General features: G+C 40.9%; 1 protein-coding gene across 1 annotated transcript in view; it reads right to left on the bottom strand.

The window, feature by feature from the left end:
- The window catches only part of LOC126298949 (high affinity copper uptake protein 1-like), a 175,352-nt gene that overhangs the window by 29,041 nt on the left and 121,354 nt on the right, over positions 1–24,957 (bottom strand). Inside the window, exon 2 of the mRNA XM_049990553.1 lies at positions 20,015–20,107. Coding sequence (XP_049846510.1) covers positions 20,015–20,107 — 93 coding nt within the window. The remainder of the gene's footprint in view (positions 1–20,014; positions 20,108–24,957) is intronic.

Raw genomic sequence — 24,957 nt, 5'->3', positions numbered from 1 at the left:
TACAGAAATGTTGCGCAATCAAAACTGTGTTGACACTAATTGTTACGACATAATCTCAACAAAATCATGGTATGATCTGTGCTCTCCTCTACACAGTGCTGTAGTCCAACCAATTTAATGGTGAAGCAAGGAATGAGCATGTTCATCCATAGTTGTGCTATGGACTACACTTACACTGTTGCCAGACTGCTCCCAGATTCAGTTTCGCAGGAATTGTCCACACAAGAGGATTTTTAAGCAACCACTGGATGAGGGGGTGTTCGAAGTAAAAAAATGAGATTTCCTACCAATCATGCGGTTTAATCATGCCTTTTTATATACATTATATGATGTTTAACTTGGCTCATTGTGCTTACTACCTATTTATTTTGTCTGCCTGTACAGACTTCTATCTACTCTTCAAGACCTGTGATGTGGTCCACCCCTCCCCCGCCCCCCCTCCTCCTCCTCATCATCACCTTTTACTGCTTCTACGTACTTAAGCATCGGACTTTGTTTAAAATATAAACCCATAGTCTTCCCAAAGATGCCAGATTGTAAACATCTCTTCAGAAAACCAAGATGTAATGGACTTACCATGCAAGACTAAAGAAAAATTCAACAAACATTTTACCCAAAAAGTACCCCGAGAGTGGCAGCTACGTAGCTCAACATGTTTCTACCATATCTTCTGAAAGAAGGTCCAATGAGGGTGGAAAAAAGAAATAAACTACCACTGCCCATTTTTCCATATATATAACAGGCGAGGAGATCAAAAATGTTGCTGTTTGCAAAGCAGTTTCTTTGTCAATTTTGCAAATTAAGAAGGATAGGGTTACAGGATTGTGCCACAAAATTTTAGACCAAGATGCAGTTCCCATTGAGATGAGAGGAGGTGACAGAAGAACCAAGCTGTATGAAATGAAAAGAGAGAGTGTGAAAAACCACATCAGAAGTTCATCTCTTTAGAACATCACTGCTCGTGAGGAACCAGCACCAAAAGAATCTAAGCAGCAAATTAAGCAAACGAAGGTAAATTGTGAAGTGAATCCTGAAAACATTGTCGAATATGATTACTACAGGTGCATTTTTCGAAAGATTTCAATACTGGCTTCGGTGGCCAACATGTTGACGATAGTTACTTGACATGCTCATCACTGGGGAATCATAATGAAGAGAAAAAATGAAGTGCCAAAAAGGAGAGCCTGCAAACCCAGGTCAAAGTCCACAATATGAGAGCTGACATGTTCTACACAAATCTGAAAGTAAATAATGAGGGTGAAATAACTCTCAGCTATGATTGTCAAAAGAATCAAATACTACCAAAGGTGCCAGACCAAGCAGCCTATTATTCCCATCATATGTACCTTTACAACTTTACAATCTGCCAGAGCTCCTCGGAGTCCCCCCCCCCCCCCCCCCCCAAGAAAACTGACACAGTGTTTTTGTACATTTGGTTGGAACACGAATATGCCAAAGGATCAAACTAAATAGTATTAATGGTTCACCACAGACTAACTTACCTAAACTTCAAAGGAGCAGAAAAATTTCAGTTGTTTTGTGACGGATGTGGGAGCCTACATAAAAACACGATGCTCAGCATGCTATGTCACTGGTTTCTTCTCAAAGTTCTTGACAATCTAGAAGAAATAGAACTGTGGTTCCCAATAGTGGGCCACTCTTTCAGCCCACCAGACAGGGTGTTTGGTAACACTAAAAGAAAACTTCACAAGTTGAGCATCATTGTAAACCCCTCTATGTACATTCAGCACAAGATTGGAAAGAATATATGGAAGGCTTGGTGAAAGTTACTTGTAACTGGCATTTCCAGATTCAAAAAGCTGTAAAATTGTGGAACAAAACCAAGAAAATTTCTCTAGTTCATGGAGAGACCTCCTACAGTTTTGAAGTTGGAGAGGGGATGAGCATCCTGAACAGGGGAAAAAATTTCAGCAAAGCTAATGTTCCAACACCAATCACAGCAGATGTAGAACTTTCAGAAACTTGGTGTGGTCAGAAAGTTTTTTGAGCTTTACTTTGGTGAAGACTGGGCTACCAACAACAAACTCAAATTCTAGAAGGATGTTGGATGATCAGGAAGCCACACCTACAGTTGCTCCTGCTGCTGCCAACCATCAGAACAAGAAAGAAACCAGAACTGATTTTGAGTTTATGGACAGTGTTGAGGTCGATGTCACTTAAACACAATTTTCAGCTGGTTTTATTTTGTAAGATTTTGTTGATATTTTACTAAGATGCAATTTGTAGCTTACTTTATTTTCTACGTCACCTCATGATGTCAAAAGCACAATGGTGTATTCTTTTAAAATCCTTAAGTTAAACAGTCATTTATTTTTGTTTTTGATGTTAAATAAGTCACTTTCATATTTTTATATGCCAATTTTGCAGAATTTGAAATAAAACATATTCTGTTTATACATTGCAGAATTAAAGTCCATCCTTCTGTCAGTTTTAACATATCATCCAACAGTGGGTTTTGAAACCAAATGTTTGTTTCATAATTGAATCAATATGTTTGCAAAACCTGCTAACTGCATAAATCTGGTGCAAAAATTGCTAATTCAATATTTCACTTACAATTTTAATGTATAAAACATAACCGCAGATTTCAGCCATTAATACTGATTATTTAATTATTTTTATTTATTTTTAAAAAACAAATGAAGCCTTTTACTTTAATAGTTTGGATGGGACGAGTGTTTCCATGATTACCTCAGTTACCACTTATCATGCAGTTAGTGGCTTTTGCATCTAGGCTACTCATTTATCATAATTAATAAGCTCCTGACACTATGGATGCTACCATCCACAATGAAAAAATGCATATTTCCTGAGAGCATCAGTTGTTTTAATTATTATTTACACTACCAAAATTCCATTGCAATAGTGAAAAGTCCTGGGTAGAATGTATACAGTGATTGAGAGGGCTAAAAATCACTCACTCTTAAGATGTGGAGAGGATGTGAGGGGGAAATGCAGGAGGGAAGATATACCCACCTTCCATACTCGGGTGATTTATTTCTCCTGCCTTCACTTAAGGGGAAAAAATGGTAGATAGCAGGAGAGGAGGAACCAGGTTCTGGTGTCTATTTTTGTTTTGAACATAAGTCAATAAATGTGTGACTCTGAGCTGTTTGCTTTTATGTGTAAATAGGCATTTTTAAGGTAAAGTGTCTTTGCTATTTCATTAGTCTCACAACTGTTGCTAGACATTTCATCAAAGTATGGGTCCTATCATGTAAATTTAAAATTGTGTTCATTGTGTAAGTATGTGTTTTCTTCTAACTCTTAAGACTGTAAGAACCATACATTTTGTTCCTGCATATTTTCTGCGACCTACCCATCTTGTATTTGGTCATTGACTCTTTTTTTTACCTCTTGGAATTCAGAAGATAACTTCCTTTATCTTTCCATTCATTTACCTGACTACACATTTCATATATATTTTCAGTACAGTCCTAATTATGTCTTTCACTAGGATACAGAGATTCATGAAGGGAAATGTTTGTACAACATAAATATCTAACAGTATATTCCTTGTATCTGTACAAATTAATAACATTCTTTGTGGACCATAAAAATAATGAAACTAAGTGATCTGATGTGTATACCCATAATAAAAGACAAAAATATTGCTTCTTCAGAAACAGAAGTAAATGGCCAGATATGGTTTAACAAACTGCCAAGTGCTATAAGATGCCACAGGGGTAAAGTATTCAAAAGGAAATTAAAATCATTCTTATCTCTAAAATGTTTGTACTCACTGAATGAATACTGATATTATAATGCATCTGTTCTTAAATGTAGGCCTAACTCTTCTATCTATGTGATGTACTACTCTGAGGTGATTGTAATATATATATTTTTGTAACAACAAGCTGTAAATTCAAATACCTATATTATGTAATAACTGTATGTTGCATTATGAAGTACTGTACCATATATTGCCAAGTGCATCACCTGTAAGTGTCTCCTAGTACATGTGAATTGCAAACTCTTACTGTTGCTAGAAAATTAGATAAAAATGCTATGATATTTGCAAAAGTCGCCAGTTGCTAACTACATGCAAAAAAGATAATAAATAAATAAATAAGTCCATTTCTTAATCTCTCTCCCTCCCTCTCTCTCTCTCTCTCTCTCTCTCTCTCTCTCTCTCTCTCTCTCTCTCTCTCTCTCTCTCTCAAGTAATTTCCATCATGTATTTTTTAACAGCTCGCTGAGCAGTTCCCAATTCAGGACTTGTTTTGGCATAAAGAGTTGATCATTCACAGCCATAAATCAAACCTGGTATGCACACTCATTGTAAACTTCTCTAGAGATGCATTGGAAGTTTTGTCTTTAACACTATTTACTGTCCCAAAAGCATACAAGGACATTTTTACAGGTTGTCTCAAAAGAAAGTTTATATTTGATGCATCAAAACAGAATGGAGGTTGAAGCCTACTGACAAAATTTTTATTTATTATTGAAATATACAGTTTAGGAATTTACTTCTTAAATTTATTTAAATGCAATCCAGCATGCCTACAGCACTCATTTAACTGATGAACAAAATTTTGCATGATAGGTTGCCATGTTGACAGTGGGATGGCTGTCACTTCATTATGGATTTGACATATCCCCAATTAAAAAAAAAAATCATGTGGCTCACATCTGGACTGCGTGGTGGCCAATTTATGTCACCCCCTCCTGCAGATCAATTGGCCAGGGAAAATTTGTCAAACTCACAGGATAGACGCATTGGATGTGTGTGCTGCGGTCTTGTCTTGCTGAAACCATGTTCTTTGCTTATAACTGGGAAAGTTTTGCAATTCAGCTACAAAAATTCATTTATCATCATCATACAATGTTCTGAATTCACTGTAACTCTTTTGCTCAAACAAGTATGTGCCAATTATTCAACAGGGCAATATCGAATGCACTAACTTTTGGCAAATGAAGGGGTTTCTCATGCATCTGTTTTAGGATTCATTGCACTCCAGTTGTGGCAATTTTGCTTACTAATGTGACCACTCAGGTGAAATGAGCCTTGCCAGAAAAATGATGATGCTAAATGAAGGGCACTCAGTCATATCACTAACGAACTGTAGCCTATACCTGGAATCTTGAGGTTTCAATTCTTGCACCAACTGAAATTTGTAAAGGTGCAGTTTAAGGTCTTTTTGCAGAATTTGCTGCAGTGATGATCAGCTCACATTTAAAGAACTTGGACACTTATGAATGGAGAAGTTAGGATCATTGTGAACAGGCCAATTTACACCATCCCTGGATCCACACACTCTTTATAACCTGTATCAGCTGGATTTTGGTTTGGCCATTGTTGACGTGGACTCAAACATTTTGATGCATTTTCGGATAAAGGGAACACTTGGAGCATCATTTACATTATGCATTGTATGATCAGTGCAAAATTTACTCCCAGCTACCGTCACTGTTTTTGTAAAATTCTCGCACACAGAATGCATGGTCCACTCCCTAGAAGGGCTCCATATTGACTGGATTCCTAAGGGCCAAGCAAGTGATAAACATACCCCCCACTCACCTAAAATTTCTTGTGAATGTGGAGAGTGCTCTTCAACATTCTTTTGAAACATTTTGTATTTGCCTGTTTACTTCTTTTGCAAATTTGGAAGGAAATTATCAACAGGTGATGGAAATAAGGCAGTGTAAGTATTTTCTGCAGGTGACCTCCAGTGTGAGAGTTTCTACAGGAACTCATAAATAAGTTGGGCTGCAGGGCTTGCAGATATTCCATCTGGCTCAGTGTAACATCTTAGTTCTCTCATGATTATGGGCAGCCAAGATAACATGCATGCCACAGCTTGTGGAATTTCCCACTACTGCAAAACTTCCATGGTTGTATGGAGCTAAACAAGGGAATGGCCAGGGCATGGAAAAAGGACATGGCAGAGATGTAAATGGTTCTGGAAAAAAGGAGAACATAGACCCCCAATCCTTGAAGATTGTTATTAATTCTGGAGCAACCAATCAGTTGGTTTTACAGTAAAGACTCGGGAACATGTGACCGCTCAATCTTGGAGGAGAGAAGAAAACTGGCATTTGCCAAGTTCTAGCACAGGCAGTGCAAGAGGATACTGGAGATGCGGTCGATGAGTGCAGTTTTTGGCAGCAAGCAGCCATATAACTGGCACAAAGGTAAAAATCTGAAAAACCATGCCTGTATTAGATTGTTACTGGGTCGAAAAACTCAGGTATTCTAGCATAGTGAGGGTTGAAGTAAGACAGAACTGAACAGGTGAGTTTTTGAACACAGACTGGAGAGTGACAAACAACAACATAAATAAGTTTTGAATACCGGGGGCAGCATTTGCAAGTGTGGAAAAAACTATTTTGTTATTTCTCCACAAATCAGCTCCTCTATTAAAGTAGACCAAGACTGTATTTTAGTTCTATTTCTAATCGTATGTTTCATTTAATGTAGTTAGTCTATTCTTTTAGTTCTCTGAAGAACCCTTATATGTTTTACTGTGGCCAAGCTTGTTTCTTGATAAACTGCATGCATTTTTCCAACACAATGAATGAGCCATAGATCTTCAAGACTGAAGTAGATAGAAGGCCAAGCAAGTATAGTAGACCTCATAGGGTATGATGTAGTGAGAAAGTCTATGAAAGTATAGTAGGGTGATAGTCCGTGGCTGTGGGGCCTTTAAAGGTAAAATAAGGCTGGTCACTATCATACTATCTTACAACTGTAGTATTATTTTTTAGTTTAGTGAGACCGGAGAGCCACTTAAGAGAAAGTGTATTCTTTAGAAAGAATGAGGTGGGAAAGGACAAGCACATTAGAGCATGACTTTACTGCCAAGCTGTACAGTTTCAGTTTTTAATTGGTGATTGTACATTATTTTAGTCTCATTATATTATATTTTCAAGCCTACTTTCAAACTTGTTCCAGTAATTTCTCCCTTTTGTTGTTTAAGCATACCTGCACCAAAAGAAAACAGCACAATGCGATTTTCAAAATGAAGTGGTTCAAGTATGATTCATTAACAAATATTGTTTCCACATTATCTCAGTTTAATAGTCCAAAAAGTTTCTCTAGGGCTGTTGAGAATAATTTTGGTGATACAGAATTTCTTTACCCGATGCCTTCCCACTATCCTGATGAAGTACATGTAAAGGTACAGGAATGATTATATATAAAAAATAGAGGGAAACTCCACATGGGAGATTATATATATATATATGGTGTTACAAAAAGGTATGGCCAGACTTTCAGGAAACATTCCTCATACACAAAGAAAGAAAATATGTTATGTGGAAATGTGTCCGGAAATGCTTACTTTCCATTTTATTATTTCACTTCAAATCACATTAATCATGGAATGGAAACACACAGCAACAGAACGTACCAGGGTGACTTCAAACACTTTGTTACAGGAAATGTTCAAAATGTCCTCCGTTAGTGAGGATACATGCATCCACCCTCCATCGCATGGAATCCCTGATGTGCTGACGCAGCCCTAGAGAATGGCGTATTGTATTACAGCCGTCCACAATACGAGCACGAAGAGTCTCTACATTTGGTACCGGGGATGTGTAGACAAGAGCTTTCAAATGCCCCCATAAATGAAAGTCAAGAGGGTTGTGGTCAGGAGAGCGTGGAGTCCATGGAATTGGTCCGCCTCTTCCAAACCATCGGTCACCAAATCTGTTGTTGAGAAGCGTACGAACACTTCGACTGAAATGTGCAGGAGCTCCATCGTGCATGAACCACATGTTGTGTCGTACTTGTAAAGGCACATGTTCTAGCAGCACAGGTAGAGTATCCCGTATGAAATCATGATAACATGCTCCACTGAGCACATGTGGAAGAACATGGGGCCCAATCAAGACATCACCAACAATGCCTGCCCAAACGTTCACAGAAAATCTTTGTTGATGACGTGATTGCACAATTGCGTGCGGATTCTCATCAGCACACACATGTTGATTGTGAAAATTTACAATTTGATCATGTTGGAATGAAGCCTCATCCATAAAGGGAACATTTGCACTGAAATGAGGATTGACACACTGTTGGATGAACCATTCGCAGAAGTGTATCCGTGGAGGCCAATCAGCTGCTGATAGTGCCTGAACACGCTGTACATGGTACGGAAACAACTGGTTCTACTGTAGCACTCTCCATACAGTGACGTGGTCAACGTTACCTTGTACAGCAGCAACTTCTCTGACGCGGACATTAGGGTTATCGTCAACTGCACGAAGAATTGCCTCGTCCATTGCAGGTGTCCTCATCATTCTAGGTTTTCCACAGTCGCGAGCCATAGGCTGGAATGTTCCGTGCTCCCTAAGACGCCAATCAATTGCTTCGAACGTACCACGCCACGGCTATTGCCCCGTGCTAATCCATACATCAAATGGGCATCTGCCAACTCCACATATGTAAACATTGCACTGACTGCAAAACCACATTTGTGATGAAAACTAACATGTTGATGCTATGTACTGATGTGCTTGATGCTAGTTCTGTAGAGCAATGAGTCGCATGTCAGCACAAGCATCGAAGTCAACATTACCTTCCTTCAATTGGGCCAACTGGCGGCAAATCAAGGAAGTATAGTACATACTGATGAAACCAAAATGAGCTCTAATGTGGAAATTAAGCATTTCCGGACACATGTCCACATAACATCTTTCCTTCATATGTGTGTGAGAAATGTTTCCTGAAAGTTTGGCCATACCTTTTTGTAACATTCCACGTGGTAAAAATATATCTAAAAACAAACATGACGTGACTAACCAAACAAAAGCGCTCGCATGTTGATAGACACACAAACAAACACAGACATACACACAAAATTCAAGCTTTCACAACCAAAGTTTGCTTGATCAGGAAAGAGGGAAGCAGAGGGAAAGATGAAAGGATGTGGGTTGGAGTGGAAAGACTTACCTTAGGGGGGAAAAAAAGACACGTACACACACACACACACACACACACACACACACACACACACACACACATCTGCACATACACACACAAGCAGACATTTGTAAAGACAAAGAGTTTGGGCAGAGATGTCAGTCGAGGCGGAAGTACAGAGGCAAAGTGTTGTTGAATGACAAGTGAGGTATGAGTGGCAGCAACTTGAAATTAGCGGAGGTTGAGGCCTGGTCGGTAATGAGAAGAGAGGATATACTGAAGGGCAAGTTCCCATCTCTGGAGTTCTGACAGGATGGTGTTAGTGGGAAGTATCCAGATAACCCGGACGGTGTAACACTGTGCCAAGATGTGCTGGCTGTGCACCAAGGCATGTTTAGCCACAGTGTGATCCTCATTACCAACAAACACTGTCCGCCTGTGTCCATTCATGCGACTGGACAGTTTGTTGCTGGTCATTCCCACATAGAAAGCCTCACAGTGTAGGCAGGTCAGTTGGTAAATCACGTGGGTGCTTTCACACGTGGCTCTGCATTTGATCGTGTACACCTTCCAGGTTACAGAACTGGAGTAGGTGGTGGTGGTGGTGGTGGTGGTGGTGGTGGGAGGGTGCATGGGACAGGTTTTACACCAGGGGCGGTTACAAGGGTAGGAGCCAGAGGGTAGGGAAGGTGGTTTGGGGATTTCATAGGGATGAACCAAGAGGTTATGAAGGTTAGGTGGACGGCGGAAAGACACTTTTAGTGGAGTGGGAGGGATTTAATGAAGGATGGATCTCATTTCAGGGCAGGATTTGAGGAAGTCATATCCCTGCTGGAGAGCCACATTCAGAGTGTGATCCAGTCCCGGAAAGTATCCTGTCACAAGTGGGGCACTTTTGGGGTTCTTCTGTGGGAGGTTCTGGGTTTGAGGAGATGAGAAAGAGGCTCTGGTAATTTGCTTCTGTACCAGGTCGGGAGGGTAGTTGCAGGATGCGAAAGCTGTTTTCAGGTTGTTGGTGTAATTGTTCAGGGATTCCGGACTGGAGCAGATTCGTTTGCCGCGAAGACCTAGGCTGTAGGGAAGGGAACGTTTGATGTGGAATGGGTGGCAGCTGTAATAATGGAGGTACTGTTGCTTGTTGGTGGGTTTGATGTGGATGGACGTGTGAAGCTGGCCATTGGACATATGGATGTCAACGTCAAGGAAAGTGGCATGGGATTTGGAGTAGGACAAGGTGAATCTGATGGAACCAAAGGAGTTGAGGTTGGAGAGGAAATTCTGGAGTTCCTCTTCACTGTGAGTCCAGATCATGAAGATGTCATCAATAAATCTGTACCACACTTTGGGTTGGCAAGCCTGGGTAACCAAGAAGCCTTCCTCTAAGTGACCCATAGATAGGTTGGCATACGAGGGGGCCATCCTGGTACCCATGGCTGTTCCCTTTAATTGTTGGTATGTCTGGTCTTCGAAAGTGAAGAAGTTGTCACTCAGGATGAAGCTGGCTAAGTTAATGAGGAAAGAGGTTTTAGGTAGGGTTGCACATGATTGGCGTGAAAGGAAGTGCTCCATCGCAGTGAGTCCCTGGACGTGCCGAATATTTTTGTATAAGGAAGTGGCATAAATGATTACAAGGAGGGTTTCCAGGGGTAACAGATTGGGTAAGGATTCCAGGTGTTCGAGAAAGTTCTTGGTGTCTTTTATGAAGGATGGGAGACTGCATGTAATGGGTTGAAGGTGTTGATCTACGTAAGCAGAGATACATTCTGTGGGGGCTTGGTAACCAGCTACAATAGGGCAGCCGGGATGATTGGGTTTGTGAATTTTAGGAAGAAGGTAGGGGTGCTTGGTGTCGGTGGGGTCAGGAGGTTGATGGAGTCAGGTGAAAGGTTTTGTAGGGGGCCTAAGGTTCTGAGGATTCCTTGAAGTTCTGCCTGGACATCAGGAATGGGATTACATTGGCAAACTTTGTACGTAGTGTTGTCTGAAAGCTGACGCAGTCCCTCAGCCACATACTCCCGATGATCCGCCGTTGGGTAAGCAGCTGCAGCAGCAAGTCGTATAACCCTAGCTTACCTATTTGTTAGATAGTTTAATTAATTTCTTTGCGTGTTTTTGGGTACTTGCATTGTTTAATTCATATATTTAGGGCGTATTATAGTATTTGACAGTTGTAGCATCGCGCTTTAGTGTTTACTTCGTAGATTCTTATTTAAATTGCGTGTGAGTTTCGTATAGGAGGTGCAATTTCGAGTTTTAGTTACTGTAATCGTAAATTCAGCAGATTGTAGCGCAGTCGTTAGGCATTTGTACAGGTTAGTTGATACATTCTTTGCGTGTTCCGCTTGCGTTATCTAGGCACGGACTCGTGTTTCGGTAACTGTTGTTGAACATCGATTAGAATGGACAGGGACTGCGATTGCTGTGTTCGGATGAGGGCTGACTTGGCATCCATTCGCTCACAGCTGCAATCGGCGCTGACTTCGGTCGCGCAGCTTGAGGCTGTTGCCAATGGGCACCACTGTGGGGAGCCGGACTCGGGTATCACGGGGATGTCAACCTCGCCCCGTCTGTCCCCAGATCGGTCTGCCGCTGTGGTTGCCCCAGTTGCTGCCCGCAGTGGGGCTGAGCCCACGCCTGTGGTTGATTGGGAGGTCGTTCCAAAGCGTGGCAGGCAGCGAAAGGCGTCCCCGGAGGCTGATCAGAAAGCCTCCCCGGTGCGTCTGACAAACCGGTTTCAGGCACTGTCTCTGGCTGAGCCAGATGCAGCTGCCTGCCCTGTTTCAGAGGATCATTCTCAGCCTTCAAGGTCCGGGCAATCGCAGAGGGAGGGCTTACTGGTAGTTGGGAGCTCCAATGTTAGGCGCGTTATGGGGCCCCTTAGGGATACGGCGGCTAAGGAGGGGAAGAAATCCAGTGTGCACTCCGTGTGCATTCCGGGAGGAGTCATTCCTGATGTGGAAAGGGTCCTTCCGGATGCCATGAAGAGCACAGGGTGCAGCCAGCTGCAGGTGGTGGCACATGTCGGCACTAATGACGTGTGTCGCTTTGGATCTGAGGAAATTCTCTCTGGATTCCAGCGGCTATCTGATTTGGTGAAGGCTGCCGGTCTTGCTTACGAGATGAAGGCAGAGCTCACCATCTGCAGCATCGTTGACAGAACCGACTGCGGACCTTTGGTGCAGAGCCGGGTGGAGGGTCTGAATCAGAGGCTCAGACGGTTTTGCGACCGTATTGGCTGCAGATTCCTTGACTTGCGCCATAGGGTGGTGGGGTTTCGGGTTCCGCTGAATAGGTCAGGAGTTCACTACACTCAGCTGGCGGCTACACGGGTAGCGGAGGCTGTGTGGCGTGGACTGGGCGGTTTTTTAGGTTAGAAGGCCTCGGGAAAGTGCGGGATGGGCTGCAATGTCAAAGGGTGCTTGGCAATTACAGGACGTGCTTGGATCAAGGAACAGTCGGAATTATAGTTGTAAATTGTTGTAGTTGCGCTGGAAAAGTCCCTGAGCTTCAAGCGCTAATAGAAAGCACAGAAGCTGATATCGTTATAGGTACAGAAAGCTGGCTAAAGCCTGAAATAAGTTCTGAAGAAATTTTTACGAAGTCTCAGACGGTGTTCAGGAAAGACAGATTAGGCAGAATTGGTGGTGGAGTGTTTGTGTCTGTCAGTAGTGGTTTATCTTGTAGTGAAGTCGAAGTAGATACTCCGTGCGAATTGGTGTGGGTGGAGGTTATACTTAACAGCCGAATTAAGTTAATAATTGGCTCCTTCTACCGACCCCCAGACTCCGATGATACAGTTGCGGAACAGTTCAGAGAAAGTTTGAGTCTCGTAACAAATAAATACCCCACTCATACGGTTATAGTTGGTGGGGACTTCAACCTACCCTCGGTATGTTGGCAAAAATACTTGTTCAAAACCGGTGGTAGGCAGAAAACGTCTTCAGAGATTGTCCTAAATGCATTCTCCAAAAATTATTTCGAGCAGTTAGTCCACGAACCCACGCGAATTTTAAATGGTTGCGAAAACACACTTGACCTCTTGGCCACAAACAATCCAGAGCTGATAGAGAGCATCATGACTGATACAGGGATTAGTGATCACAAGGTCATTGTAGCTAGGCTCAATACCATTTCTTCCAAATCCATCAGAAACAAACGCAAAATAATTTTATTTAAAAAAGCGGATAAAGTGCCACTAGAAGCCTTCCTAAAAGACAATTTCCATTCCTTCCGAACTGACTATGCGAATGTAGACGACATGTGGCTCAAATTCAAAGATATAGTAGCAACAGCAATTGAGATATTCATACCTCATAAATTGGTAAGAGATGGAACGGATCCCCCGGGGTACACAAAAAAGGTCCGAACGCTGTTGCAGAGGCAACGGAAAAAGCATGCGAAGTTCAGAAGAACGCGAAATCCCGAAGATGGGCTAAAATTTACAGACACGTGAAATTTAGCACGTACTTCGATGCGAGATGCCTTTAATAGGTTCCACAACGAAACATTGTCTCGAAATTTGGTAGAAAATCCGAAGAAATTCTGGTCGTATGTAAAGTACACAAGTGGCAAGACGCAGTCAATACCTTCGCTGCGCAGTGCCGATGGTACTGTTATCGACGACTGTGCCGCTAAAGCGGAGTTATTGAACGCAGTTTTCTGAAATTCCTTCACCAGGGACGACGAATGGAATATTCCAGAATTTGAAACACGAACATCTGCCACCATGAGTTTCTTAGAAGTAGATACCTTAGGGGTTGCGAAGCAACTCAAATCGCTTGATACGGGCAAGTCTTCAGGTCCAGATTGTATACCGATTAGGTTCCTTACAGATTACGCTGATACTATAGCTCCCTACTTAGCACTCATATACAACCGCTCGCTCACCGATAGATCTGTACCTACAGATTGGAAAATTGCGCAGGTCGCACCAGTGTTCAAGAAGGGTAGTAGGAGTAATCCATTTAACTACAGACCTATATCATTGACGTCGGTTTGCAGTAGGGTTTTGGAGCATATACTGTATTCAAACATTATGAATCACCTCGAAGGGAACGATCTATTGACACGTAATCAGCATGGCTTCAGAAAACATCGCTCTTGTGCAACACAGCTAGCTCTTTATTCGCACGAAGTAATGGCCGCTATCGACAGGGGATCTCAAGTTGATTCCGTATTTCTAGATTTCCGAAAAGCTTTTGACACCGTTCCTCACAAGCGACTTCTAATCAAGCTGCGGAGCTATGGGGTATCGTCTCAGTTGTGCGACTGGATTCGTGATTTCCTGTCAGGAAGGTCGCAGTTCGTAGTAATAGACGGCAAATCATCGAGTAAAACTGAAGTGATATCAGGTGTTCCCCAGGGAAGCGTCCTGGGACCTCTACTGTTCCTGATCTATATAAATGACCTGGGTGACAATCTGAGCAGTTCTATTAGACTGTTCGCAGATGATGCTGTAATTTACCGTCTAGTAAGGTCATCCGAAGACCAGTATCAGCTGCAAAGCGATTTAGAAAAGATTGCTGCATGGTGTGTCAGGTGGCAGTTGACGCTAAATAACGAAAAGTGTGAGATGATCCACATGAGTTCCAAAAGAAATCCGTTGGAATTCGATTACTCGATAAATAGTACAATTCTCAAGGCTGTCAATTCAACTAGGTACTTGGGTGTTAAAATTACGAACAACTTCAGTTGGAAGGACCACATAGATAATATTGTCGGGAAGGCGAGCCAAAGGTTGCGTTTCATTGGCAGGACACTTAGAAGATGCAACAAGTCCACTAAAGAGACAGCTTACACTACACTCGTTCGTCCTCTGTTAGAATATTGCTGCGCGGTGTGGGATCCTTACCAGGTGGGATTGACAGAGGACATCGAAAGGGTGCAAAAAAAGGGCAGCTCGTTTTGTATTATCGCGTTATAGGGGAGAGAGTGTGGCAGATATGATACACGAGTTGGGATGGAAGTCATTACAGCATAGACGTTTTTCGTCGCGGCGAGACCTTTTTACGAAATTTCAGTCACCAACTTTCTCTTCCGAATGCGAAAATATTTTGTTGAGCCCAACCTACATAGGTAGGAATGATCATCAAAATAAAATAAGAGAAATCAGAGCTCGAACAGAAAGGTTTAGGTGTTCATTTTTCCCGCTCGCTGTTCGGGAGTGGAATAGTAGAGAAATAGTATGATTGTGGTTCGATGAACCCTCTGCCAAGCACTTAAATGTGAATTGCAGAGTAGTCATGTAGATGTAGATGTAGATCAAGTACCACGGTCGTGGAACCCTTGTCCGCCGGAAGAATGACGATGGATCGGTCAGCCTTCAGATCACGGATAGCCTGGGCTTCAGCAGTGGTGATGTTGGGAGTAGAATTAAGGTTTATTAAGAAGGATTGAGAGGCAAGGCTGGAAGTCAGAAATTCCTGGAAGGTTTGGAGAGGGTGATTTTGAGGAAGAGGAGGTGGGTCCCGCTGTGACGGAGGACGGAACTGTTCCAGGCAGGGTTCAATTTGGATAGTGTCTTGGGGAGTTGGATCATTAGGAGTAGAATTAGGATCATTTTTCTTCATGGCAAAGTGATATTTCCAGCAGAGAGTATGAGTTAAGATAGTAAATCTTTGACGAGGGCTGTTTGGTTGAATCTGGGAGTAGGTGAAGGCCTTTGGATAGGACAGAGGTTTCGGATAGGGAGAGAGGTTTGGAAGAAAGGTTAACTACTGAATTAGGGTATTTTGGTTCCTTCATGAAATCCTCCCCACTCCACCAAGAGTGACTTTCCGCCATCCACCTAACCTTCATAACCTCTTGGTTCATCCCTATGAAATCCCCAAACGACCTTCCCTACCCTCTGGCTCCTACCCTTGTAACCACCCTCGGTGTTAAACCTGTCCCATGCATCCGCCCACCACCACCCTCTCCAGTCCTGTAACCCGGAAGGTGTACACGATCAAAGGCAGAGCCACATGTGAAAGCACCCACGTGATTTACCAACTGACCTGCCTACACTGTGGAGCTTTCTATGTGGGAATGACCAGCAATAAACTGTCCATTTGCATGAATGGACACAGGCAGACAGTGTTTGTTGGTAATGAGGATTAACCTGTGGCTAAACATGCCTTGGTGCATGGCCAGTACATCTTGGCACAGTGTTACACCGTCCGGGTTATCTGGATACTTCCCACTAACACCAACCTGTCAAAACTCCAGGGATGGGAACTTGCCCTTCAGTATATCCTCTCTTCTCATTACCCACCAGGCCTCAACCTCTGCTAATTTCAAGTTGCTGCCGCTCATACCTCACCTGTCATTCAACAACACTTTCCCTCTGTACTTCCGCCTCAACTGACATCTCTGCCCAAACTCTTTGCCTTTACAAATGTCTGCTTGTGTGTGTGTATGTGCGGATGTGTGTGTGTGTGTGTGTGTGTGTGTGTGTGTGTGTGTGTGTGTGTGTGTGTGTGTGTGTGTGTGTGTGTGTGTGGGCACGCACGCGCGCGAGCGGGAGAGAGTGTATACCTGTCCTTTTTTCCCCTTAAGGTAAGTCTTTCTGCTCGCGGGATTGGAATGACTCCTTACTCTCTCCCTTTCATCTTTCCCTCTCCTTCCCTCTTTCCTGATGAGGCAACCGTTGGTTGCGAAAACTTGAATTTTGTGTGTATGTTTGTGTGTCTATCAACATGCCAGCACTTTCGTTTGGTAAGTCACATCATCTTTGTTTTTAGACATATATATCTCACAGTCTGTAAATAAAGTTGCTTACTAATTTTTCCCCATCTTTTATACTGCATATCATCATCTCCAGGTTCCTTTCCTTCCTTCATACCTGATACAGTTTTGAATATGTTATCTGACACTACTTTTAAACTATCATTATCTTCATTACTATTATATTTAGGTTTCTGATTCATGTCTTTAACTAGACAAACATTTTAAGAAATCTTTGAATCCTTGTACCACATTCTCTATGTTGCTAGTTATTGTGTCATTTTCCATCAAAACTGATGAAATACATTTATGTTCAGTATTCTTCATAATACTACTGTTTCAGCTGCTTCTCTTATCAAATTTCCTTAGTACACTTTCACATTCTTTCAAAGACATTTCCAAATAGTTTTGTTTAACTCTGAATATGTTAATGGACAGTACCAAATGTGATATGTGACAGAAAGGAAATGGACAAAATGAATCTCTCGATACCTATTTCAATTACAGTTTACAGTATCCACATTGCACATCTATTCATTCACAGTAAATGACTTTCAGCTATGTATACATGCATATAATATGTATACATACTTATTAGTTACAGTGAAACACTTATATTCTTGAGAACCTGTATTGAACTATTGTGTGGTCAAATAGACAAAATATTCATCAAAGTATCTGATTCCAAAACATTTCTTCATTCTCAGAACATAAACAGCAGAGTTTAGATTTCATGACATTTTTGAGTAAAAACCATTAGCTCAGTAAAAAGCATTTGATGTAAAATAGCAGAGAATTGATAACTGCCATCGCTTTTGTGATTAGGTTTATATAATTGAGTATCATAACGTGAAGGATATGTCGAAATTATAGTCTTGTGGAAAGCTTTGTATTATGCCAATGTCTATCTCATCACTGAAACTGTTAACTACAAAACTCCTTTGGTAATTTTGTATGAAATGTAAAACCAGCAATGTAAACATATGTAAAGTAATTTAAGATGCATGGTGGAAGTCACATCAGGCAGGTTCTTATTTCGAGGTCAGCGACTGTTGAAGCAAAATTATGCTCATTCTTGTACATAGTTGTATGATAGTTACAGAAAATAAAAGGACATTTTTTAGTTAAATGTTACGGTGTTGAGTCTGATTTCAAAAGCAGATAGCGATCTTGCAGCAGCTTGGGAAACCTATGGACATCATCATTTTTGCAGCAAGAAGACTGAGTTAGCCCACAGGCCCACAAAACTTGATCCAGTCACAAAGTTGTGTGTACTGATCGTGGTTGCATTTTAAATGGAAGGAGTATAGCGGAGACATTGAGTCATCAAGAGGCACTTAAACAAGATAAATAATGGGGCTGAGCTTTCCAAATAATTCCTCCTTCAGAGTAAACAAAACACCCACATGCGCACACCTGTACAGCTCCATTTTCCCAGCAGACTGCATTGTGCTGGCTCTGCAGCTCAATTGGGGTGAGGCATATTTTGGGAAGGGTGAGAAGCACTATGAGTATGATATACCTCATTTCCAAATGCACTAACATGTAGTCAAAGTCTGGAAAATGAAATAGCTAATTTATTCCATCTCTGGGTGACACTAGGTAATGATGGAGGTGTTACTTAGAAACTAGTTTGGGTGGTTAGGGGATTAGAGGCATGTGTGGTATTCTGCCACACACCCAATTTACAAAAATCCTAATCCACCCTTACACCACACTTACTCCCTACCCCTTGCCACATGGTTTGTACCCCTGTGAAGGACCCGGCCACATCTTACTCCAGTCCTATCAGATGGAGGGCTACCTGTGAAAGTACCATAATGCATACTAACTCTGCTGTATCTTCTGCATAGTATTTTATATGGACACAACTGCTACCCATCTGTCCACCAGTATGAATGGTCACTGCCAAATTGTGCCCAAGAGCAGAATTGATGCCAAGTGGCAGAACATGCCACTGAACACAACAGGCTCAACTCCAATGGCTGCTTCACAATACATGTTATATAGATTCTCCTACTCATCCTATCTCTGAAGTACATAGATGGTAGTTGTCCCTACAACAGGTCCTTTAGTCCTGTAATCCTCCTGGTCTCAATATCTGCTTGCCCCCAAATCAAACTCACCTCTATCCCTGCCCTACGATCACCACTTCTGTCCAAAATTTCCCCCCCCCCCCCCCCCCCTTACACACACACACACTCTCTGTTGTATCCCCCCTTTCCAGTCCACTACTGTATAAAATTTTATACTGTACACCACTTGTGACCTTGCACCTGAGTGAGTTCACTAGTGTCACATCCCTATCCCGTGCATCTGCTGCCTCCTTCCCAGCTATCAGACACCATTCCCTAATCCTCCCTCACACTCCCCACCTTTCTCACCTACCTCAGTTCACTCCACACACCACACAATTCTCACCCCAGCCGAGCTGCAATGCTAGCACAGTGACATTGTGTGTGTGTGTGTGTGTGTGTGTGTGTGTGTGTGTGTGTGTGTGTGTGTGTGTGTGTGTGTGTGTGTCCACTCCCGAGGAGTGCTCCATATTGACTGGATTCCTAAGGGCCAAGCAAGCGATAAACACACACCCCTACTCACCTCAAATTTCTTGTGCATGGGCAGAGGTGACAATCTATGAAGGTGAGACTGCCCCAGATGAAAAATCTTCTATATATTACAGTTACCAAGACGTCTAAAAATCTACTTGATTATATCTACAGACTGACTCCACAAGTGACCATATGTGGTACCCTCCATATGGTATATTTTGTGTATGCCTGTTGGTGACTTACCACTTCTACTTTCAGAGAGTGGTTTCCTTTAGTCCAAAAGTATTTGCTTTGTACCAGAAGTCCTTTTAGGCTCCCACATTCTATTCAGTTTCATTAATGTTTAATAAAATATAGTCAATGTAGTTTTTAGTTCCATTCTGTATATGCCAAACCCATTTTCTAATAGTTTTCTTTGGAAAGAATGTTAAGAATAGAAAATACATACTTGTCCAAGACAGTTACTACAGATTTGTGAGCTCTATCATTACTGGTATAATTCCCAAAGTAAAACAAGGAGAATGATAGTATGTATTACTGAAAGGATTGTCACGTCTAAAACAGCAGGAAACTGTGTAATGCAGCCTCCAAACAGCAGAAATAACGTAAAATAATGTATCTGCAGTAGACATATATCATCAATATCATAACATCTTTCAAATGAGAAATGTATATAATTTTAGATTCACCAAATCAAAAATTACACAGTTTAGCCAGGGAAACAAAAAAAAAGCAAATAGTGTCAAAAACATTAGTTTCAATTTGGGAATTAATTTTGCAATAAATGGAAAATGGAAAATGCAGAGTTGTTATAAAGTAGTTACTAATTCAGACACACTCTTCAAAATCTTTTTAAGTGCTTATTTAAATGTACCATCATCATAGAATTGTTAGCACACATCCCCTCATCCGTAGAATTCATATGATCCATATCGTGATCCATCATATGGTGTGCACTATGGTCCATCTGAAACAGAATCACCGTTCATTACAAATTGTTAACCACAGAATTCTATTATACACACTTCTTAACTGTTTCTATTTATTTATTTATTCACTGAAGAAAAATTTGATTATCAATTCTAGATAATCTGTTTATTAGACAGTTTGTAAATGAGAGCAGCAAATATCATGAACTCAAATTGATTGCAAACAATCCTGTTGGAAGAACATCTGCAACTGAGCATTTTAGCAGAGGTTGAAAATACTGCTTCAGTTGTAAATTTCTTTATTTTCACACGACCGGTTTCAGACTGTTATAAGCCCATCTTCAGGTGTTGTAGCTGTGCTGTGGTCCCCGAGCACCGTGTGTACCAGGTGCGGTGTGCTGCCTACGAGCACAGAACACAGGGTCTCCATGTTTTGTGCTCATAGTCAGCACACCGCACCTAGTACAAATGGTGCTCAGGGACCACAGCACAGCTACGACACCCGAAGATAGGCTTATAACAGTCTGAAACTGGTTGTGTGAAAATAAAGAAGTTTACAACTGAAGCAGTATTTCAACCTCTCTCAAATTGATTGACTAAACTGTTATTCATCAAAACAAAGAACATACATGCTCTTTTCTTGCTACACTTTCTACCTACTTTATCATTCTTATATACAATGCTCCTCATAAAAATTATAAGGAATATATGTGTATTTTCAAATTTCCTACCATGACACTTATTTCCTGAGTTATCTGAAGGATAACAATGATGATGTAAATAACAACAATAATGGTTTTTATTGGGTCCACAGACAATGTATATCCCACAAACCAAGTCCAAACTGCATGAAGTAATGCACCATATTTCATATCAAAATTACTTACATAGTATTAGAGTAATGTAGAGTACTGGCATTTAAGAAAAAAACATGTATGCTATAAAACAGGTTTTGCAATAAAATTGCTCTGAGATTTTTTAAAGTGTATCTTAAGTTAGCATGGAGCATTTTAGGAGATTTTTGTCTAATATAGAAGGGCTTCAATTTGCATTTCCTAGTATTGTGTCAGGACATCAGGCGCATACCTCAAATTTGTCTAGCACAATAGACCATGTAGCTATAGGCAATAATCAACATAATTCTCTCGATTCAAGATTGTCTACCAATCTAATTGCTCTTTTCTGCAGTTTGAGTATTAGTATTACACTTACACTATGTGATGAAAAGTATCCGGACACCCCCAAAAACATATGTTTTTCATATTAGGTGCATTGTGCTGCCACCTGCTACCAGGTACTCCATATCAGCGACCTCAGTAGTCATTAGACATTGTAAGAGAGCAGAATGGAGCATTCCGTAGAATTCACGGACTTCGAACATGGTCAGGTGATTGCATGTCACTTGTGTCATATATCTGTATGTGATTTCCCCACTCCTAAACATCCCTAGGTCCACTGTTTCTGATGTGATAGTGAAGTGGAAATGTAAAGGTACATGTACAGCACAAAAGCGTACAGGCCAACCTCGTCTGTTGACTGGCAGAGAGCGCTGACAGCTGAAGAGGGTCATAATGTGTAATAGGCATATATCTATTCAGACTATCACACTGGATTCCAGACTCCATCAGGATCCACTGCAAGTACTATGACAGTTAGGCAGGAGGTATGAAAACTTGTGTGGCTTATGAGCAGCTGCTTGACCATAAAACCCATCATGCCGTTAAATGCCAAATGACACCTCACTTGGTATAAGGAGCATAAACATTGGATAATTGAACAGTGGAAAAATGTTGTGTCGAGTGACAAATCATGGTACACAATGTGGCGATCTGATGGCAGGGTGTGGATATGATGAGTGCCTGGTGAACATCATCTGCCAGCGTGTGTAGTGCCAACAGTAAAATTTGAAGGCAGTCGTGTTATGGTGTGGTGTGGTCATATTTTTCATGGCACTATCACAGCACAGGCCTTAATTGATGTTCATCTACATCTACATCTACATTCACATCCACACTCCACAAGCCACCTGACGGTGTGTGGCGGAGGGTTCCCTGAGTACCTCTATCGGTTCTCCCTTCTATTCCAGTCTCTTATTGTTCGTGGAAAGAAGGATTGTTGGTATGCTTCTGTGTGGGCTCTAATCTCTCTGATTTTATCCTCATGGTCTCTTTGCGAGATATGCGTAGGAGGGAGCAATATACTGCTTGACTCTTCGGTGAAGGTATGTTCTCGAAACTTTAACAAAAGCCCGTACCGAGCTACTGAGCGTCTCTCCTGCAGAGTCTTCCACTGGAGTTTATCTATCATCTCCGTAACGCTTTCGGGTTTTAAGCACCTTCTTGTTCCCTCTGTTGAAGAGCAATTCGGGGATGGCGATTGCATCTTTCAACATGATTGAGCTCTTTTTCATAATGCACGGCCTGTGGCGGAGTGGTTACATGACAATAACATCCCTGTAAGGGACTGGCCTGCACAGAGCTATGACCTGAATCCTATGGAACACCTTTGGGATGTTTTGGAACGCTGACTTTGTGCCAGGCCGCACCCACCAACATCGATACCTTTCCTCAGCGCAACACTCCATGAAGAATGGGCTGCCATTCCCCAAGAAACCTTCCACCACCTGACTGAATGTAAGCCTGTGAGAGTGGAACTGTCATCAAGGCTAAGTGTGGGCCAACACCATATTGAATTCCAGCATTGCCGATGGAGGGTGCCACAAACTTTTAAGTCATTTTGAGCCAGGTGTCCTGATACTTTTGAAGACAGTGTTTATGTGTTCAGCAATTCCTCACAACAACATTGTACACTAAGTTAATGTGGAATAAAATAATTTTAAATACATAATTAACATAGTATTTTCACCTTTAAGGTAGCTGACGTAATTTAACAGCTTTAGATTTCATACAGAAGTAGACAATACATGATCTTTAGTGCATTATTTGATACATCATCATATCTTTTATTATGTTATCAGATATTTATTATTATGTTTATTTGTTTAGCATCTACTATTCATAATTTAACACTATTTGGAATAACTGTGTATCCTGCAGTCAACAAAGTTGGTTATTTTACTTCATTTGCAAGATTACGATAATTTCAAATTTAGGGCTGACATTTCCGCTCTGTTAAACAAAAATTTCTAATCTGGGAATATGTTAATTAACTCATGTAATACATTATTTGTACAAAATTTACAAAAATTATTGAACAGAAAGTACTATAAAACACTGTGTAATGTCGTGACTGAGTATTCAGATTGTCAATAGTTCAGTGGATAATAATCTTTAACATGGTGTACAAGCTAGTTCATTGGTTTAAAGGTGGGAAGCTAGTTAGTTGTATCACATAATATACCTTAAGTAATGAAACCTCCGTAAATGTTATTAATTAAAAATAATTAAGGACTCTAACAGAAATTTTCATATTTCAAAAGCAATTGTTGAAATTCAATATTTTACATAAAAAAATAAATTGTGTGGCATAATAAACAGCATGGAATATTTTATTTATTATTGTAAACTTATTACCACATTTCATTTTTGTGATACATAATTTTCTCACTACAACTTTACAAAAGTAAAGAACTTGGCATCACACATTATTAATTTTTTTAATATAATGGCTGGTGTTAAATGAAAGCAGTTACATGTTATGTGAACTACTGAGTTGTTGTTGTGAACAGTGGAAGTTGGAATTAATTTGGCATAAATGAATTAAGAAAATTAACAGGATGTGTGCTTTGGTCTTTTTTTAATTTCAAAGAGTAAAATCCTAAAAGTTGGAAATGAATCCAGTGTAAATGAAAAATATACAGCTCATGGACTTCTGCAATGGATGAAAATGATTTAAAAGCTCAATTAACATTCATGGATACCCTCAGTACAAAAAGATAAATACTGATACAATAGAATATTGCTTCCTGCTCAAACAACTATTTACCTACTATCTACAGATAATTCTTTCACACTTTGAGTAGAATGTAATTTCTGGAATCATAATTAACTTTATGACTTAAGTGAACATGAAAGCTGCACTAAATTCATCCGGCATGTATAGATTTGAGCTGAATTTCCCACTTACTTTGTAAGATTATCCCAAATCATTTTCCAAGGAGTTTTGCATGTTTGGGCCTTTCTGCTATATGTCATCAATGGAAAGGTTGATATTTTCATTGTGCTTGGTGCTTAGATTGGAGTTATACTAAATATTGTATTATGGCTGTTATGTAGGTTAGTTCAGGAAAACTTTTGGGTAACGTTATTTCCAACATGTCAGACAAAGGTGACCTGCAATATTAAAGTTTTATAATTATGTGACAGAATTCCTTGCCAGTACTTATCTTCAGCAGGGAGAAATTCTTACTACTTCCAATAGACACACAAAAGTGCAAGAAATTCTCCTATGTTTCAGAACTATAGTTCCTTCCTTGGAGAAGAAAGAGTGTTAGGTTAGGAAAGTTAAAAAGGAAAGATAGTTCAGTCAATCCCCAGGATGAGAGGGATTAATGCGTAGTGCAGATGAGGGGAGATGAAGATGAAGTGGAAGGCATCAGACAGAATACGGGGTCAAAAGTAGAATATTGATAACACTGTGTCAGCTTCACTCCAGAATGATGAGCACAAAGTACGCATGTATTGGCAGTATTGAATTTTGCTCCCTAGATTAAATTTAATATACTTTTGGGCCATAGAGCCACAGTGAGCAGATTTCATCCATAAATCTACTGAATCAAAGATACCATTAGATCTAGAGATGGCTACCAATGACAGGGCTTCTTCATACCAATTACAAAGCTGCATGTGCTCTGATGGCCATCTTGGTTTATGCTGTGCGACATCCCTCACTGACACCACTGTATATGTCAGACAACCACAAGTTTACT

This window comes from Schistocerca gregaria, chromosome X, assembly GCF_023897955.1.
Source record: "Schistocerca gregaria isolate iqSchGreg1 chromosome X, iqSchGreg1.2, whole genome shotgun sequence".
Lineage (NCBI taxonomy): Eukaryota > Metazoa > Arthropoda > Insecta > Orthoptera > Acrididae > Schistocerca > Schistocerca gregaria.
Note: the sequence above shows the minus strand (reverse complement) of the source record. Positions and strands in the feature narration are given on the sequence as shown.